Source organism: Gadus morhua, chromosome 14, assembly GCF_902167405.1.
Source record: "Gadus morhua chromosome 14, gadMor3.0, whole genome shotgun sequence".
Taxonomy (NCBI): Eukaryota; Metazoa; Chordata; class Actinopteri; order Gadiformes; family Gadidae; genus Gadus; species Gadus morhua.
This window is the reverse complement of record NC_044061.1, coordinates 12,077,514-12,095,019: the sequence shown is the minus strand read 5'-3', so window position 1 is coordinate 12,095,019 and position 17,506 is coordinate 12,077,514. Positions and strand designations below refer to the sequence as shown.

The window sequence follows — 17,506 nt, the reverse complement described above, 5'->3', positions numbered from 1 at the left end:
GCGGAAGAATGTCATACACCGTTCTTACTAATTGAAAGTAATTGGTAAAAATATTTTATTTAAGATGTGAAGAAGACCTAGCTGCCCATTGATTTGGGAAAATCCCAATTTTAGCATATGATAGAAAAGTGATGAATCACCTGGGTTAACTCTGAGGTTGGTAGGATTGTTTTGGCATGAATGTGAATTGTGGTAGAGGAAGCGTGTCTACACTGATGTCAGGAGAAAATAAGTAAGCACTATCCTATTTGAAGATTCAGTATGACATAAAATAAAATAGAAAGTTAGGAATTAGATCAAAAGACAAACCTGAATTTACCAAATGGAGTACGTTGTGGAACCTCATTCGTCTAACTGTTATCATAAGTCAAATGGAAAATAAATATTAATTAATCTGTTCCTCGCCCTTCGATGCAGAACGGAGAGACAAAAACCATTACAGACTACCAGGCATCCAACATATTAGTGGCAAGTTGCTATTTTTACCTTTAAGTAAAAAAATATTTATTCAAAATATACACATATTAAGTTCTCTAAAAGTGACAGTACCAAACATGATGCCAATATTAAAGAATCCATTAAAATACGCCTAACAAAAAACCTTTTCCTAACTCCAAACTCAGTTCAGCTGCGGCGGTAGTGCACCTAATTATTGTTGTTTTTTAACTGCAAATAAATACAAAGCAAGAAGATTTTGAAAAATGTCCAATTAATATAGGGAATAGAAATACAGTTATCATTTAATCGGCTGCATCAAGAAATGGTGGTGTGGGGAAGAAGTGAAGTCAGAGAGGGTGGTGCTTTGTGAATAGACTTTGCAACAGTAAGGCTACTGGTTTAAATAAGACTTTATTTATATTAGGAAAGGCAAATTCACATGTATGCGCACATTGCAATTTAACTGAAAATCAAGAGCATGAAGTTATGCACTTTGTAACTATAATGAAGAAAGGGACATCGGACTACAATGGGATTTTTCAGGATAAATAGGAGCAAGAAGAGATAAGGTGTTGGAATCACAGAGAAGGGTGGTGGATGCATTAATAAACACCGGATTATATAATAGAATAAAGTGCTACTCATATTATAGCGTAATGTAAACTAGATCCTGTTCTACATACTCCGGAACGTTAGGTGGCGGTATGCGCCTAATAGTTGATATTCTTAGCTATTAAATAAGCAAAAAAGAAGAAGAAAGGAAAGAAAGTTTTTCTGGAGTGTAGAGAATATAAGACAGAAAGACATGTACTACTTGGTAGACTGTTGGGGCATGGAGTTCAGGCTTTTTCTGTTTTTTCCTTGTTTGGACACTGTGATAACCATAATCTGATCTGGAAATCTAGTTCTACATCGGACCTGTGGAGGGCAGTAATATGCTGGACAGCTTCCAAACTACCGGAAACTGACAAGAAGCAGAAGAAGAAGAAAGGAAGGAAATGCCTTCCGTATTGCGCGGGCGACGCATGCAGACGTATAGCAAAGCATCATTGTAACAAGCGTGGAGGTTCACTATAATAACATTCAATCAAATCCAAACGATAGGTAAGCATCGAAACACACACAGATATATATATTCAATCGACTGTTATATTTAATCACTCCTTTAAACAGCCAGGTATCAAGTAAGATACTGTGGCCAACATAACTAGTTAACGTTAGCTTAATAACTTGTTTACTTATAAACAGTAGCAGTGTGTCAATAGAGGGCGCGGGCCCTCCGTGAAATATTCACTTGAATATATCTGCCAACTATTAATCAATACGAAATAAATCAACAAAAATACACAGCGTTTATCCTCGTTAAATTGTGTGATATACTTGTCACTTCCAGCAACCATTTAAATGCGTCTGCACGTCAATGATTTGGGCTAGGCTAGTTATTGGTCATTCGAGGCCATTCGTTTTTCTTTTTTGTTATCGCCACATGATTGGACAATTCAGCGAATCAATCAAATAGGCTACCTCCCTCAGCAGCATTCGCGCAACACAACTACACGTAGAGAAGAGAGATCGCTAAACAGCAGAGTTGTAAGTAAGCACTTTCCACCCTTTTCAGTGGAGGAATTGGACTCCCCAAGCAATGTTATACTTAAAAGGTAAAAGAATACAGGAAATCAAATTAATTAAATAAAAAAAAAATGATGGGGGGGATACAAAAATTGTAACTATACACACACACACACACACACACACACACACACACACACACACACACACACACACACAGTGCAGGGCAATACATTTGTCATTTCAGATTCTTCATATTATATACTTTATTGGTTTCCATTCCAACCATTTCCTTTTTCTTTTCTCTTCTTTTTCACTGTTTACTCCTTTCAGACTTTTGAACTTTTGTTCAAATCCCTTCACTTGATTCATGCCATTTAACGTTTCTTTGTCTTAATCTATGTGGCTTTATTAAAAAATATTTTCAACCTCACTTTGTACTACAGCACTGTAGTTGCATGGCATTTTCTGCAGGAAGTGCATTTTCTAGTTTCATTTTATATACGACCAAATAATTATTTAATGCAAAAAGCGTTAACATAATTCTTAAACCACCAGATGTAGGATGTTTCTACCATGGATATTTACTTAGTTGAAAAATGTCTGAACTGTAGAGCAGAATGAACCGTGCAAGCGTCCCGAGGAATCTCTCGCCGATTGGTCCGGTTCGGACTCAAAGTTAACTTGAAGCTTAGCAGGATGGATTGTCGCAGGAAAGTAATTGCGCACGGTTACCTTTCCCCACCTTGTGAGAATAATCATAGCACCATCTGTATCTACAACATCTAATTTGTAAAAGGTGTTCTCCCACCACTGGTAGTCACATGTTAATGCATACATTTGTTGCTTCCCAGGCATTAACGATGATTATTCCAGTTCGATGCTTCACTTGTGGAAAGATTGTGGGTAACAAGTGGGAAGCGTACCTTGGCCTTCTTCAAGCCGAGTATACCGAAGGGTGAGTTACTTTATGAGATCATGTCCATTAATTGATAACACATTTTCATTTAAAATGTCTAACTTCTTTTATTCTCCCTTTCTTTGAAGTGATGCTCTTGATGCTCTGGGCTTGAAGAGGTACTGTTGTCGGAGGATGCTCCTTGCTCACGTGGATCTTATTGAGAAGTTGCTGAATTACGCTCCACTAGAAAAGTGATGTTACCCCTTCCATCGTAAAAGGAAAACTATCAACGGACTGACTCCAAGTTGTGACACCACTACCAGCATGTAGACTGTGGCTATATAACAGTGATGATGGGGCAAACACCTGTGTTCAAAGTGGGAAGCCTTGATATAGCAAATGTAAAATATCAAACTAGACTTTTCTTAATAAAATGAACAACGTTTCTCAATTTCATATTGTTTTTATCAAATGGTTACCCTGGTTTCAAGAGTCCCCCCCCCCCCCCCCCCCCCCCCGTTTATTTAATATGGAGCGGGTTCGATAACTAAACAGAGCGTCATTGAGGCCTTTTCATAAACAACCAAGTTGGCTGCCGCTGATGTGTAAAGTTTTGTTGCTCTGATTGGTTTTAGGTCGGTCCAATTCGCAGTTGATAACGGCCCTTGGATATGAATTCAAAAATGAACTCTGATGTTCCAGACTTGTATGTATTTGCAAAATGGTTTGGCGATGTCAGGCACATTGGTCTGGATCTGCTTTACTTTATTTTGTATATCACTCTTACCCAGGAAAAAATACAAAATACTTAAATACTCTTTCAAAGAAAACAAAAACATTCACAATTAGACAAAAAGTGACAAGTCAACTCTGGCGTTCTTCACGTAGAACTCTAGTTACATTCCTAATTCAAGTTCTATTTCATTCTTTCTTACTGCCAGGTGGTTCATATGCACCTGGATGACATATCAACCAGTTTACAAGAAGCTATACTCACCCCCTGTGTAGCAAGAAAACAATGCATCAGACTGCAAGAACAGCAATCCCCTCATAATTATGGGGCTCTTAATTGTTTGTTTGTGAAGAAGGCTCAAATGCTGCCAAGCTAAAAGGCTGGTTAGAATAACCATGAGGTTGGAATGCTGGAATAGGCCAGGGTGCTCCCTCTGTGCTAGAAGGAAGACTTTTAAAGACAGCAAATGGTGGCTTCGATAGAATCCCCACTATCAGTTTCCCAGGATGGTATGATTCAAATCTGTGAAGGCCACATTTGCTGAACTCCCTTCTGGAAGCGGCTTACAAAGCCTTGTGAGCCAATGTTCTCATTAGTCTCAGTCAAAACCTTGATGTGACCATGGAAATGGTAGCCAGAATCATTGATCTAGGTCTTGCCAAGAGCAGTGATCGACTGAGGTTGGGTGCCAGATACTGCCTTCCAGGAGGGGCCGTGGAGAAGAGAAACCCCTTTCTGGTGAGTTGGGGGCTGCCAATAGCAGTCTGTGATTCGCTCTGGTCATCCTGTGAAGGGTGGGTTGAATTAAAGTAATTTAACTTTCTAATCAGTTGCTAATGGTATTGCTGCATAAAATACTGACAGGTGAAAAGACTGGTGCATTTATATTAAACACGAATATCAAAACATTTAAGCAAACATTTTTCTTTTTTTTTCAAATTAAGCAGGCGCCTGCTTAATTTGTCTGTGAAGAACTCATCTGTATTCTGATAGAATTCTAAATGAGGAAGGCATGTCCTGCAGCTTGCCTTTCAAAACTATCAGTGATAATACCTTCTAGTGATATTTATGCATTATTGTCTGGATAGGGTGACTTTACTAGGGTGGGCTCAATAAAAAACTGAGTATGATTCAACACATCACGAAATATAAGCAATTGTATCTGTCATTAAACTAGACTGCATTTGCACCCTCCCCATGTAGAATTTTTTACGTTTAAAATGTAATGATGCGTATTTTATATTTGCTTTGGCTTTCCTAGTTTTGGCCGTTTATGCACACTGTAGCAGTGATGTGGCTCGGAGAATAATCTTCCACGTCACAAGGAAGTACTCGAGCGCTCGACAGTGAATCCCATATCCATCGTATTTTCACAGATGTAGGTGGAATAGTGAAACATCCAATCGTATTTGCCGGGATACGAAACTAACACAGGTAAATCACTCTATTTTGATGTATTTACTTGTGGCCAATGTCTGGTTTTATCATGAATAATATTGTCCTGCATTGCATTATTAACGCACGTCAACGTTTAAGCTAACCCTTGCTAGCTAGTTTAGCGTAATGTCATCAAACGCTATTCCTCAGGTTGCGACGTGTCGCCAACAAATCAGATTTAATGTTTATGATTTAATCTAACTTTTGTCGGATTGTATGCATATATTGGAAGCCAGTAGTTGACTATATGTATGTAAGACGTGATAGCTGTATAGCGCTAGTGCTTTGCCTTCTTGGTAGAAGTTGTCAAGTAATTTTGGGGCACAACGTACCTGTCTGCTGTGAGTCGTAATTGGACACAATGTTGGACATAGCCAACTCCAATTCGTAAAGATGCCTCGACCCTAAACAAGACTCGAGACTCTCTTTGCATGTACACCCACAACCCGTCTCTATGTGGACATTTCGTTACGTGTACATTTCGTTTTCAAGATAAAATAATTGCTAGATACATTTCGTCCGATATTATTAGGCCTTTGCACTGGTTATACTATGGCCAGTTGACGTGTGTTGTGTGTGTGTGTGTATTATATAAATGTATCATATATATATATAGTGTCTGTTGTTTTTTTTCACATGAACTGTCTTATCCGTTTCTACTGCTCAACGATTGTATGATGTTATGTCTCTTACAGATTTTAAGAAGGTGACATTCAGTAGGATTCTTCAAAGAGTGACGCAAAACTACCGGCGCAATGACGGCTGCAGAGAACGTTTGTTATACTCTGATCAACGTTCCAAATGATTCGGAGCCCCCATCTGAAATCAGCCTAAAAACTGATCTAGGTAACTAAGTGCAGAAGGGTTGATTCCCTGTTCATAGAAAAACTGAAAAAAATATATTGAGATATACATTTCATGTAGTTTACATCATAGACATACCTTATTATATCACTGATTGTAATGTCATTGTTGTCAACAGAAAAGGGGGAAATCAAGTCTAAGACAGAAGCTCTTAAAAAGGTGATCATCATGATATTGAATGGCGAGAAGTTGCCAGGACTGCTGATGACCATCATCCGCTTTGTCCTGCCGCTTCAAGATCACACAATCAAGAAGCTTCTGCTGGTTTTTTGGGAAATTGTCCCAAAGACAACAACAGATGGAAAGCTGCTGCAGGAAATGATTCTGGTCTGTGACGCCTACAGAAAGGTAGGTTTGACAGTGGGATTAATATATCCTCTTGACGCTACTGAATGATACGTATCTGAATGGACAGCCACCCCAAAAAGTATGAACGTTTTGCACTACGTCACATTACTTTCCATGAATAGAAATCCTCCGGAACCATTTTCACTCTTCACTCAATGATGTAATGGCTACTGGGCTTGTTTTATGCCCATGCACATACCCTCAGTCACTTGATGTTACTTGCTATTTCCTTTTGGTGGTGGACTCTGAAATTAACCTAAACATTTGAAAATTACACTTTTTCTCCAAGTGAAAGTCAAAACATACCCTGTGCCAAACTTGTGTACGTTCTTAAATGGCCTCCTAATTACCCCTGCAGGACCTGCAGCACCCCAATGAGTTCATCCGGGGCTCCACCCTGCGCTTCCTCTGCAAACTGAAGGAGTCTGAGTTGCTGGAGCCACTAATGCCAGCCATCCGTGCCTGCTTGGAGCACAGACACAGCTATGTGCGACGCAATGCTGTCCTGGCCATCTACACTATCTACAGGTGCCACAGATCACACCGTTTTATAATCTCTCATTGCTAAGAGTTATTTTTTAAAGAAACTATTTTATATTTGTTTGTAGTTGTGTATTAATGGCATCAACTGTATTCCTAGCTGCATGAATTACATACATTTACCCCATGCAGTATTTAAGTTCATATTTTGAACAGCCTATATACATATATAGGGTGTTTACCTAATATATATATATGTATATGTATATGTATATATATATATATATATATATATATATATATATATATATATATTTTTTTTATATAATTCTAATGACATTATTATGCTTTATTTTTGCTCAGGAATTTTGAGAATCTCATACCTGATGCTCCCGAGTTAATCCATGATTTCCTTGTAAATGAGAAGGATGCCAGCTGTAAAAGAAATGCCTTCATGATGCTAATTCATGCTGACCAGGTATGTAATCACGGCCCCTTTTTCCCCGCTGTGGTTCGTATAAAGACATGGTAGTTGGCTTTTGCTGATGTTGAACCCTGTGTATAATTGGTTCTGCAGGACAGAGCTCTGGATTACCTCAGCACCTGTATCGACCAAGTTCACACTTTTGGTGATATTCTCCAGCTGGTTATTGTGGAGCTGATATACAAAGTGAGTCCAACCCCATCATCTTATTTACAGACTCAACAAGGCTGTGTAGGGTTGACACCATTTTTGTGTTTTTTCCCGTTTCTGTCTCCCCTTCGCCAGGTGTGTCACGCTAACCCCTCAGAGCGCGCCCGCTTCATCCGTTGCATCTACAACCTGCTGCAGTCTTCCAGTCCGGCCGTCAAGTATGAGGCTGCAGGCACACTCGTCACCCTGTCCAGTGCCCCAACAGCCGTTAAGGTATACTACTGTCTGGAACTCAGTGAATGAGAAGTAAGCCATGTACAAATAAGCCCAATGTATCCTGTTTACTTAAAGATCCCATGCCATGCTATTTATGGATGCTTTAATATAGCTATTAGTTGGCTACAAACACAGTATTCAAAGACGTCCCCGAAATTCAGCCGTGGTGCAGAGTTACAGCCACTCCAAACCAGTCGCACATTGAGCTTCCCCCAAACGCGCTGTTTCGGTGGGCGTGTCAAGGCAGGTCAAGGAGGGGGGTGGGGGTGTGGCCCTGAGCAGCTTGTAGCCACAGTACAATGCGCTCTGGTTACGGTGGGCGTGTCAAGGCAGGTCAAGGAGGGGGGTGGGGGTGTGGCCCTGAGCAGCTTGTAGCCACAGTACCATGCGCTCGCCGCTCTGTTGACGGTGGATGTATCGCAATGGCTCGTAGAAACCCATATTATACATAGATATCTATATAATATAATATAATATATGATGTATATTATCACCTGGCCCTGCATGCGCTCTGTTTACGGTGGATGTATCGCAATGGCTCTTATAAACCCATATTATACATATCTATATCATATAAATTATAATCTATAATATATATTATCACCTGGCCCTGAGCAGCTTGTAGCCACGGTACCATGCGCTCTGTTTACGGTGGATGTATCGCAATGGCTCTTAGAAACCCATTTTATACATAGATATCTATAACATAATATATATTATCACGGCCAAAAGCTGTGTGAGCCTCCAGACGATCAAACGACCGCGTCTTCTTCAGATTGATGTGGAAGTGGAAGAACCAGAGACGTCGGGGGAGAACCCGACGAAGTTCTTAGCGATTCATTATATCGTCTGCACACAGGTTTTGGCCGTGATAATATGTATTATTTGATATAGATGTCTATGTATTATATGATATTATTTAGATGTAGAGCCCCAGGACTGTAACGCTGCTGGAGTTGTTATTAGGATCTAAACAACACGTCGGACTCTCGTCTCTGGTATTTCTACAACGAGACTCGTAGTGGGGGTTATCTCAGCCATGGTTGAGAATGAATTGGGGGAAAGGAACTTTGGCTTTGACTCCCTGAAGTACATGAACCACGACATGGAGGAGAAGGGGATTGTTGGCCGCGAATGTATCCCGCTTGAGCCCTGCTTCCCGCCGCCTCGGCAGCGGTCAGCGCTAATCACCGCCTCCTGAAGCGGTGGTCCATCGGCAGCGAGGCTCCGGCGGGAGACGACCGCGGTCAACAATCCCTTTCTCCTCCATGTTGTGGTTCATGCCTACTTCAGGGAGTCAAAGCCAATGTTCCTTTCCCCCAATTGATTCTCAACCATGGCTGAGATAACCCCCACTACGAGTCTCGTTGTAGAAATACCAGAGACGAGAGTCCGACGTGTTATGCGCCATCACACCAACAGCAGAACGGTTATCCAAATAACAAGGAAGTGTACAACACTTGCGTACAGTCCTGGAGCTCTATATCTAAATAATATCATATAATACATAGATATCTATATCAAATAATACATATTATCACGGCCAAAAGCTGTGTGCACGTCCAGACGATATAATGAATCACAAAGGACTTCGTCGGGTTCTCCGACGTCTCTGGTTCTTCCACTTCCACATCAATCTGTAGTAGACAGAACCGCGCGCTGCCTGCTGCCTGCTGCCGGCGCAAGGCACCACCGCCCGGCTGCCCGCTGCCGGGCGGTGGTGCTTCGCGGCGGTGGTGCCTCGCACCGCGGCAACCGGCGGCAGGCAGCATGTCGCAGTTCATGTACTTCGATGTTGTTCTGCCATTGCATTCAAAATTCTGTAACTAGCCTGTTACTACGAACTAAGCAACTACCATACACGTATTAGCATTTAGCACTAGCTCAATCACGACTCCTTCAGAATTCTTGTGGGTGGTTACGAACCAACCAAGTGGGCAGGGCCATGAATAATAGTTTGACAACGCTACGTCACAGTGTCACCTTATCCAGATTGGCTCATTTCTTCTGCCTTTTCCCTTTCATTGCCTATTGCATTCAGCAGACACACTGCATAGATTTCAAACTTACCACAGCTCACAAACTTATTCAGACCTATGTTATTTAACAAACAACAGGAAAAATGTGATTTTAATGGCATGGGCTCTTTAAGAAACAGGATTGCTTTGAAGCTAGCAGCTCTGTGGACTTGACTCTGGTTTCCCCGGCTCCAGGCTGCCGCCCAGTGCTACATTGACTTGATCATCAAGGAAAGTGACAACAACGTGAAGCTGATTGTGCTCGACCGTCTCATCGAGCTGAAGGAGCATCCCACTCACGAGCGCGTGCTCCAGGTGAATGAGGCGGTGATTTGGTCGTTGATTTTATTTTATTTCATAGTCAATTATTAAAAGGCAATTAATGCAAATATACTTCTTAAAGTGGTGAATAAATCTTGTAGGGTTTTAATTAGACTTAAAAAATAACTTCAATTTGTATGGTATATTGACATTGGAGATGGTACATAGAGTGTTAAACAAATGCTAATAATCTTAATGATGAATCATTAGATCATTATAAAGCTAAATGTAGTGAAGCTATGTCAAATATGAATGCTTTAATCCACAGGACCTTGTAATGGACATCTTGCGCGTCCTTGCCACCCCAGACCTGGAGGTGAAAAAAAAGACCTTACAGCTGGCATTAGACTTGGTCTCTTCCCGCAATGTTGAAGAGGTGAGCTTAGTTTGTTAACACAATGTTGAAGAGGTGAGTTTAGTTTGTTAACGCAATGTTGAAGAGGTGTGTTTGGTCAGTTTATTTCTGCAATGGCAATCTACAAAATTCGTATTTGAAATTGTCACACTTTTTTTACTTTTTACTTCTGCTCGCTGAGTTTGTGCTTGCTGTTAATCACCATTAAGCGCTTCCAGCGCAGCACCACCTACAGCGACATGAATGGTCCAAACAATTGAAGTGAATGAAAAATATATGCCCCGTTGCCCCAGATTTCACGCTTAGGTTAATTATCAGAAGTCTGATTTGTGAGACAATGTTATTCAAGAAATCGTTGGAAGAGGTGAGTTTAGTAAGGCTTAAATTCTACTTCTGCTCCGCAGCACGTAAGCAAACGTCCGCATTGTATGTCTGCGTCAAATGATGAGGAGTTAGCTGTGTTTTACATTGAACTGTAAATCCAGATTTAGTTAACACGGGCCACCTATGTAAGCTCCCATCATTTTCTGTTCCAACGTAAACACTGCAATAAATAAAGGCATCTTATTCCTGCTTCTTTTTCAGTTGGTGATAGTGTTGAAGAAGGAGGTGATAAAGACCAACAACGTAACCGAGCACGAGGACACGGATAAATACAGACAGTTGTTGGTCCGCACTCTCCATTCTTGTAGTGTGCGCTTCCCAGACATGGCAGCCAATGTCATTCCAGTGGTGAGTTTGCGTCATTCTTTTTGTCTCAATGTAACACAGCCAAATACTATGGTGTTCTGCTGTAAATTGCTCAATTTTCATGGCTCTGTAACTTAACCATGTTGAAGTCATGAGAACCTATTTTTTATAGGGTTAAAAATGAACACGTTTGGATTAATTTAATTATTATTCATTTACCGTGTATACGGTCTACTCATTCAAAACAAATTGTTACTCCACTTGCCCGGTACATGAAAAAAAAGGCATGTGCCTGAATATCTCCTTGCAACCAATCTTGCACCCCACAGCTGATGGAGTTCCTGAGTGACACCAATGAGGCCGCGGCGGCCGACGTGCTGGAGTTTGTACGAGAGGCCATTCAGAGGTTCGAGAGCCTGAGGCCCCTCATCATTGAGAAGATGCTGGAAGTCTTCCACGCAATCAAAACTGTCAAGTAAGGCCGCACAAGAACCTGGCTTGGATTACTATCACATAACAGCCCAGCATTCCCCGTTTTGTCATTTTATACTATTTATACTATATTGGCCATTGAAGACTGCCCCTCATAATGCAAGCTATTTATATAAAAAACTGTTGCACATAATAAATGAACATAAATGTCACTTTAAAGAAAGGCTTCAATGTTAAATTGTTTTGCAATTAGCCTCCTAAAACTTTCCGGCCCAAAGACAATTTTTGCTGGCTCTCTCTCAAAGTTGTAATACTCTGTTAGAAAATAACCCAAAGACTTCTTGGTTGACTTTTTTTTTAAATATACATTGTTTAATACAAATGTAACAAACTTTCCCCTAATGACCTCCATCTCTTTACAACAATATCTGGCACCACCGGCCAATGACAGGCTGAAGCTGCCAATGCTTTGTGCTTAGAGGATTTCGATTTTAAAACATGTTTTTATTACACGTTGTGTGTGCAGAATCTACCGAGGTGCTCTGTGGATCCTGGGCGAGTACTGCAGCACCAAGGACGATATCCAGAGTGTGATGACGGAGGTCCGCAGGTCGTTGGGCGAGGTGTGTTTCATTTCCTGCCTCCCCCCCAAACAAAAAGAACACGAGGTGCAATTCCCACACTGTCGGTGCCAGCTTCTGTGGCCTGAGCTGTGCCTGTGTTGTTCAGATCCCCATCGTGGAGAACGAGATCAAGAGAGAGTCTGGAGAGGTGAAGGCTGAGGAGGAGGTGAGCGCAGCTCCTGCCCAGAAGCTGGTGACGGAGATGGGCACCTACGTGACCCAGAGTGCCCTCAGTTCATCACGGCCCTCTAAAAAAGAGGAGGACAGGTCGGTGCCATTACTACCACAGTACACACCTTTTGTTTTATTGGATACCCGTTGATTGGATATGATGTTTTGGTGGGTTTGTTGTGTGACGGCACTTGTATTGTTTCAGGCCCCCTCTCAGAGGCTTCTTGATGGATGGGGACTTCTATGTGGCAGCCTCTCTGGCCACCACCCTGACCAAATTGGCCTTGCGCTACGTCATCATTGTTCAAGACAAAAAGAAACAAAACGTATGTTCAATTATTGTCTTTATTTACCTTTTCAACAGTGACTTAAAGGTGCTGTAGGTATGATTTTAAGAGCAATAATTTGAGTGTAATCTGTAAAATACCAGTCATCCATCTATTTGTGAGTGAAATACTTTGTGAGAATATTTATTTTTGTTGACTACCTGCCTCTGTCTGAAACAATTAGGATATGAGAATTCTTCTTGCTTTTTTATGACCAATTGGCATCTCTTCCCTTATTGGTACTTTTGCGGGTCAATCATGTTAATGGCAGAGAAGAGTAGAGAGGGGGATGTGCTTCTTCAAATCTTACCTACTGCAGCTTTAAATACCAACATTGAGCAGAAGGAAAGTTACATATCATCCAACATTCTGTCCTCTCTGTTGCATTGCTGCTGCTTCACGGCAAGCATTTTGGTTTATTTCTTCAAGACTCAATGCTGTTTGTATTGTCTATCTGCAGTCATTCATTGCAGAATCCATGCTCATCATGGTCACGGTGTTGCACTTGGGCAAGTCCTCGCTGCCCAAGAAGCCAATCACAGATGACGACGTGGAGCGCATCTCGCTCTGCCTCAAGGTGTTGTCAGAGTGCTCGCCGCTCATGAACGACATCTTCAACAAGGAGTGCCGTAAATCGCTGTCTCACATGCTCACAGTCCGGCTGGAGGAGGAGAAACTGTCCCAGAAGGTACTACCCACATAAGTTGATTATTGGCAAAAGCAAGTTCTGATCACTCATTGAATCTCCTTTTAAGACGGACTACAGACATTACAAAGATTGATCCAATCTTGTTAATTCTGATGGTCAAGGATTTGTAACACTTAACTAGACCCATAGTTTATTTTGTTTTAGGAACAACGTCCATGAGTCTGTAATCCAAATGTTTTTCCCTTCTTGCCATCCACAGAAAGAGTCTGAGAAGCGCAACGTTGCGGTGCAGGCAGACGACCCCATCTCCTTCATGCAGCTGACGGCCAAGAACGAGATGACCTCCAAGGATGACCAGTTCCAGCTCAGCCTGCTGGCTGCCATGGGCAACACTCAGAGGAAAGAGGCTGCCGATCCCCTGGCCTCCAAGCTCAACAAGGTACAGCTTGAGAGCAAGCTTATTCTCCCACGCACTCATATTATGCAGGATCATTATAAGATCGATTTTTAGATTTGCTTATATTTATTGTTCTAAGATTCTTAAACAATTCTAACACGGCACACAGGTACACAGTGAAGGCCGTCAGGTATTTATTAGAAAATAAATCTGCTGGTCTGCATTAGATTCATGCTTTTATTGGTATTCAAAGCAGCCAACCATAACTGCTGTTCTCTTCCTAACTCACGTCTGTGGTAAGGCTATTGTCTATTGGTGTGAAGAAATCTGTTTTAGTGAAACTAAAAACCCATGAGGTGTCTGCTTAATATCAGTGTTTGCAACCATTGACCATTTGGCTCATTCAATGTGACATACATATACCAGCAGATGGTGCTAAAGTGAATATTTTCTCATTATCAACCAAAATTGTAGACCCCTCAAAAAAAAAATCTGTTTGTATATTTGGAAATTGTGCATGCATGCTTAAGTTAACAAACAAACAGATTAAAACAAAATTGTCTCTATTCCAGGTGACCCAGCTCACAGGCTTTTCAGATCCTGTCTACGCCGAGGCCTACGTTCATGTTAACCAGTATGACATTGTGCTGGACGTACTGGTGGTCAACCAAACCAGTGATACTTTACAAAACTGCACCCTTGAGCTGGCTACTTTGGGTGAGAAACCACTTGCTTTACATATTTTTTTACCTCCTGAAGCCTGGGATGACTCATGACGTTTAAACAGTGTGACTTCGTTGCCATGGATATCCGTGACAACGCACAAGCTTCATGTTGCTTCTTTTCCAACCCACAGGGGACCTCAAGTTGGTTGAGAAGCCGTCCCCTCTGACGCTTGCCCCCCACGACTTTGCCAACATCAAGGCTAATGTCAAGGTGGCTTCTACTGAAAATGGCATTATATTCGGCAACATTGGTAAGAGAACATGACTTGGAACACCAAAGTATCATGCAGGTCATACTGTTAACGTATCATGAAAGAAACAACAACACACACACACACTTGACAAAGAGAAGATATGTTCTCATTGGTTTGTGGGTACTCTTTCTTTGTCTCTAGTGTACGACGTGTCCGGTGCAGCGAGTGACAGGAACTGCGTGGTCCTCAGCGATATCCACATCGACATCATGGACTACATCCAGCCAGCATCCTGCACCGACGCAGAGTTCAGACAGATGTGGGCCGAGTTCGAGTGGGAGAACAAGGTATACGGTCCAAGGGATACCGCCTTTTTCCATGCAGACTGGTCGAGATCTAATTGTTCAGAATCCCACCCTCGCAGATGCGGTCGGTAGATCTCTTATCGCATGTTGCAGAAACATAGGCCACGCCTTTCCAACCTTCCCGCCATTTTGTTTTAGGTGACGGTGAACACCAACATCACGGACCTCAACGAGTACCTCCAGCACATCCTGGGCTCCACCAACATGAAGTGCCTCACCCCCGAAAAGGTCATTGCACGGCGAGCGTAGATGGACTAAGATTACGTGAAGGCAAAGGTCACTTATGCCGTCTTAATGAGCGTCCCGTCAACCTTTGGGAAGGAAATGCTGCCTAGCAATCAACGGGAGGTGCTCGACAGCCTGGCTCCAGCCTAACCAATGTAAACTGCGGTGCTTAAATTGTCGCGTCAACACATGGCCTCCACTAATACAGGATGACATCCTTCTTGGCACATTGACTGTGCAATGTGCATTCAATGTGCAAAGAAACACTTTGTGACTTGGGAGCACACATAAATTCAGTTTGACACCACACTGATGGCGACACAGAGCAGCCTATTCCCCCGGAGCCCCCCCGAGAGCAGACGCGCATGATCCATCTTGCTGTATGTTCTCATGCCTTACTTTGTTTCCCCTCTCGTACCTGTAGGCACTTTCTGGCTTCTGTGGCTTCATGGCGGCTAACCTGTATGCTCGCTCCATCTTTGGAGAGGACGCCTTGGCCAACGTCAGCATAGAGAAGCCCATCCACCTGGGACCAGACGCGCCGGTCACCGGACACATCCGCATCAGAGCCAAAAGCCAGGTGAGGGTTGCAGAGTCCGCCCTTATTATCAAACCCCTTCAATCGATGCCTTCCAGGCGAGGGTTTGTTTTATTGCAACAAGTGTGGCGTAATGCTAATGTCCTACATCTTTCTTCCTCTCTCCTTCTCTAGGGGATGGCTTTGAGTCTGGGCGACAAGATCAATCTCTCCCAGAAGAAGACGTCTGTCTGAAAAAGCCAGGCCTGCTGAATCCTCCATTCCTTCTGGATTCAGTGCTCCTCATTTACCACCCCTTGATCATAGTGAAGTAAGAGTTAAAGACGTGCTCATTGATCTTTGCCGTTTCCACTTTATTTCTCCCCTCTCTGCCGTATGTTAACTCTTTATTATCTTACACCAAGTTATGTCCCTTGCCCTGTCCTGCCTGTAATTTTCAATAAACATATATATTTAAAAAAAGTATTACTAGTGCTTTAAGGCCTCCTACTAATAATTCAACACTGAGTTTTTGTTGTGTTCTATTACACACTGTCTCACTGTTAACATTGGTGTCTTAATTTGTATCAAAGACAATTAAGGGAGGATTAAGGACATATTGGTCACTGAATTTATAAAATATTGGTTAATATGGCTGTGCTACCTGCCAAGAAAGCAAGTTGACATGTATACTTTAACACTCATTAAACATATTTAAAAACATTTAAAACCTCTTACAGATGTACCAACAACATTTCCAACCTTGCAAACAGCAATGCAGCCCATAATGCTAATGATGCCGGCTTAATGCATATCTGACACCAGTAATGTAGCGTGCTATTATCTAGATATGCTTGTGAGAAGGGTACCGCTAATAGATTTTCAAAGAGTTGTCATCGTAGGACAAACGCATCTGTCAATCATAATTAGTTCAAATGTAGCAGTGAATGATTTAAATATATTTTCTAGTGTAAAGTAATAAATCAGGGTCCTTTTTCATAACTTCTGTAAAGCAGTGCTGCCTTAAATTCCATTGGTGAATTATTATGAATCCTTAATTATGAGTGTTTAGCCATAAGTCCTCATGCATAATGATTTCTGCGCTCCAATCGGAAGCTTTGGGGCTCTTGACGGATGATGAGTATTGTATACATTTTTAATAATAAAATAAATGTTTTAATATTTAGATTGACGTAACTTACAAATGCAGCCAATGCTTTTTCAAAACTTGTGTTTCTATGTCTCAAAACACTTTTTTTTCCGAGATCTCTATGAATTGGATTACCAAATGAATACATTTTTGGTAATTACCAAAAATAAAGATCGGATATCATTGATATTAGAGGATATTTCGGTTTGTATTACAAATAATGACTTCATACTAAAAAATAAGCTTTCCTTCCCGTTAAGGCAAACTCTTAAAATGTCTTAATCTAACAAAATAAAAATGGCAATTGTACCACCATGTAGGCTAATCAGTGGCCTATGTGTTTAAGTTCTTATTACAGACCATAATGTCCTACTGTGGCATGTGGCCAAATTACAGCTGTAAAAATAGACTGTAGTCATTCTAGACAATGTTTGATTTCTGTATTTTGGACACCAGAGGGCGTCAACATGCACCAAGTTTGTTGAAGCGCAGTGACATGAGTTTCATGGCTGGAGTTTCAAAAAATGTTAAGTTAATTTGGAGGCCGGAGATCAATTGCCAATCTATCCATTCCATTTTTTTTTTAAATAAATTCCATATCAAATACGTGTGTGTGTGTGTGTGTGTGTGTGTGTGTGTGTGTGTGTGTGTGTGTGTGTGTGTGTGTG

At 41.6% G+C, this 17,506-nt stretch overlaps 2 protein-coding genes across 2 annotated transcripts; both read left to right on the top strand.

Moving 5' to 3' along the window:
* Positions 1–1,313: 1,313 nt before the first annotated feature.
* polr2l (RNA polymerase II, I and III subunit L) lies at positions 1,314–3,364 on the top strand. Its single transcript, XM_030376429.1, has 3 exons — positions 1,314–1,542; positions 2,862–2,965; positions 3,055–3,364. Exons 2-3 carry the CDS (start codon positions 2,871–2,873, stop codon positions 3,161–3,163), a joined length of 204 nt encoding a protein of 67 aa, XP_030232289.1. The 5' UTR covers positions 1,314–1,542; positions 2,862–2,870; the 3' UTR covers positions 3,164–3,364.
* A 1,539-nt stretch (positions 3,365–4,903) lies between these two features.
* On the top strand, positions 4,904–16,893 carry copb1 (COPI coat complex subunit beta 1). Its single transcript, XM_030376350.1, has 22 exons — positions 4,904–5,075; positions 5,774–5,924; positions 6,061–6,290; positions 6,649–6,818; positions 7,134–7,248; positions 7,348–7,440; positions 7,540–7,677; positions 9,894–10,013; positions 10,288–10,395; positions 10,960–11,106; positions 11,394–11,539; positions 12,023–12,119; positions 12,226–12,386; positions 12,496–12,616; positions 13,077–13,304; positions 13,525–13,704; positions 14,235–14,379; positions 14,519–14,638; positions 14,783–14,928; positions 15,085–15,174; positions 15,596–15,751; positions 15,884–16,893. Exons 2-22 carry the CDS (start codon positions 5,834–5,836, stop codon positions 15,941–15,943), a joined length of 2,862 nt encoding a protein of 953 aa, XP_030232210.1. The 5' UTR covers positions 4,904–5,075; positions 5,774–5,833; the 3' UTR covers positions 15,944–16,893.
* The last annotated feature ends 613 nt before the right edge of the window (positions 16,894–17,506 follow it).

Bases quoted from the DNA above. Each gene is read 5' to 3' on its own strand.
- copb1 (XM_030376350.1), top strand. From the start codon at position 5,834: ATGACGGCTGCAGAGAACGTTTGTTATACTCTGATCAACGTTCCAAAT. The intron at 11,107-11,393 runs GTGAGTTTGCGT...TGCACCCCACAG, and splicing joins CAGCCAATGTCATTCCAGTG to CTGATGGAGTTCCTGAGTGA. The intron at 14,380-14,518 runs GTGAGAAACCAC...TCCAACCCACAG, and splicing joins CCTTGAGCTGGCTACTTTGG to GGGACCTCAAGTTGGTTGAG.
- polr2l (XM_030376429.1), top strand. From the start codon at position 2,871: ATGATTATTCCAGTTCGATGCTTCACTTGTGGAAAGATTGTGGGTAAC. The intron at 2,966-3,054 runs GTGAGTTACTTT...CTTTCTTTGAAG, and splicing joins CAAGCCGAGTATACCGAAGG to TGATGCTCTTGATGCTCTGG.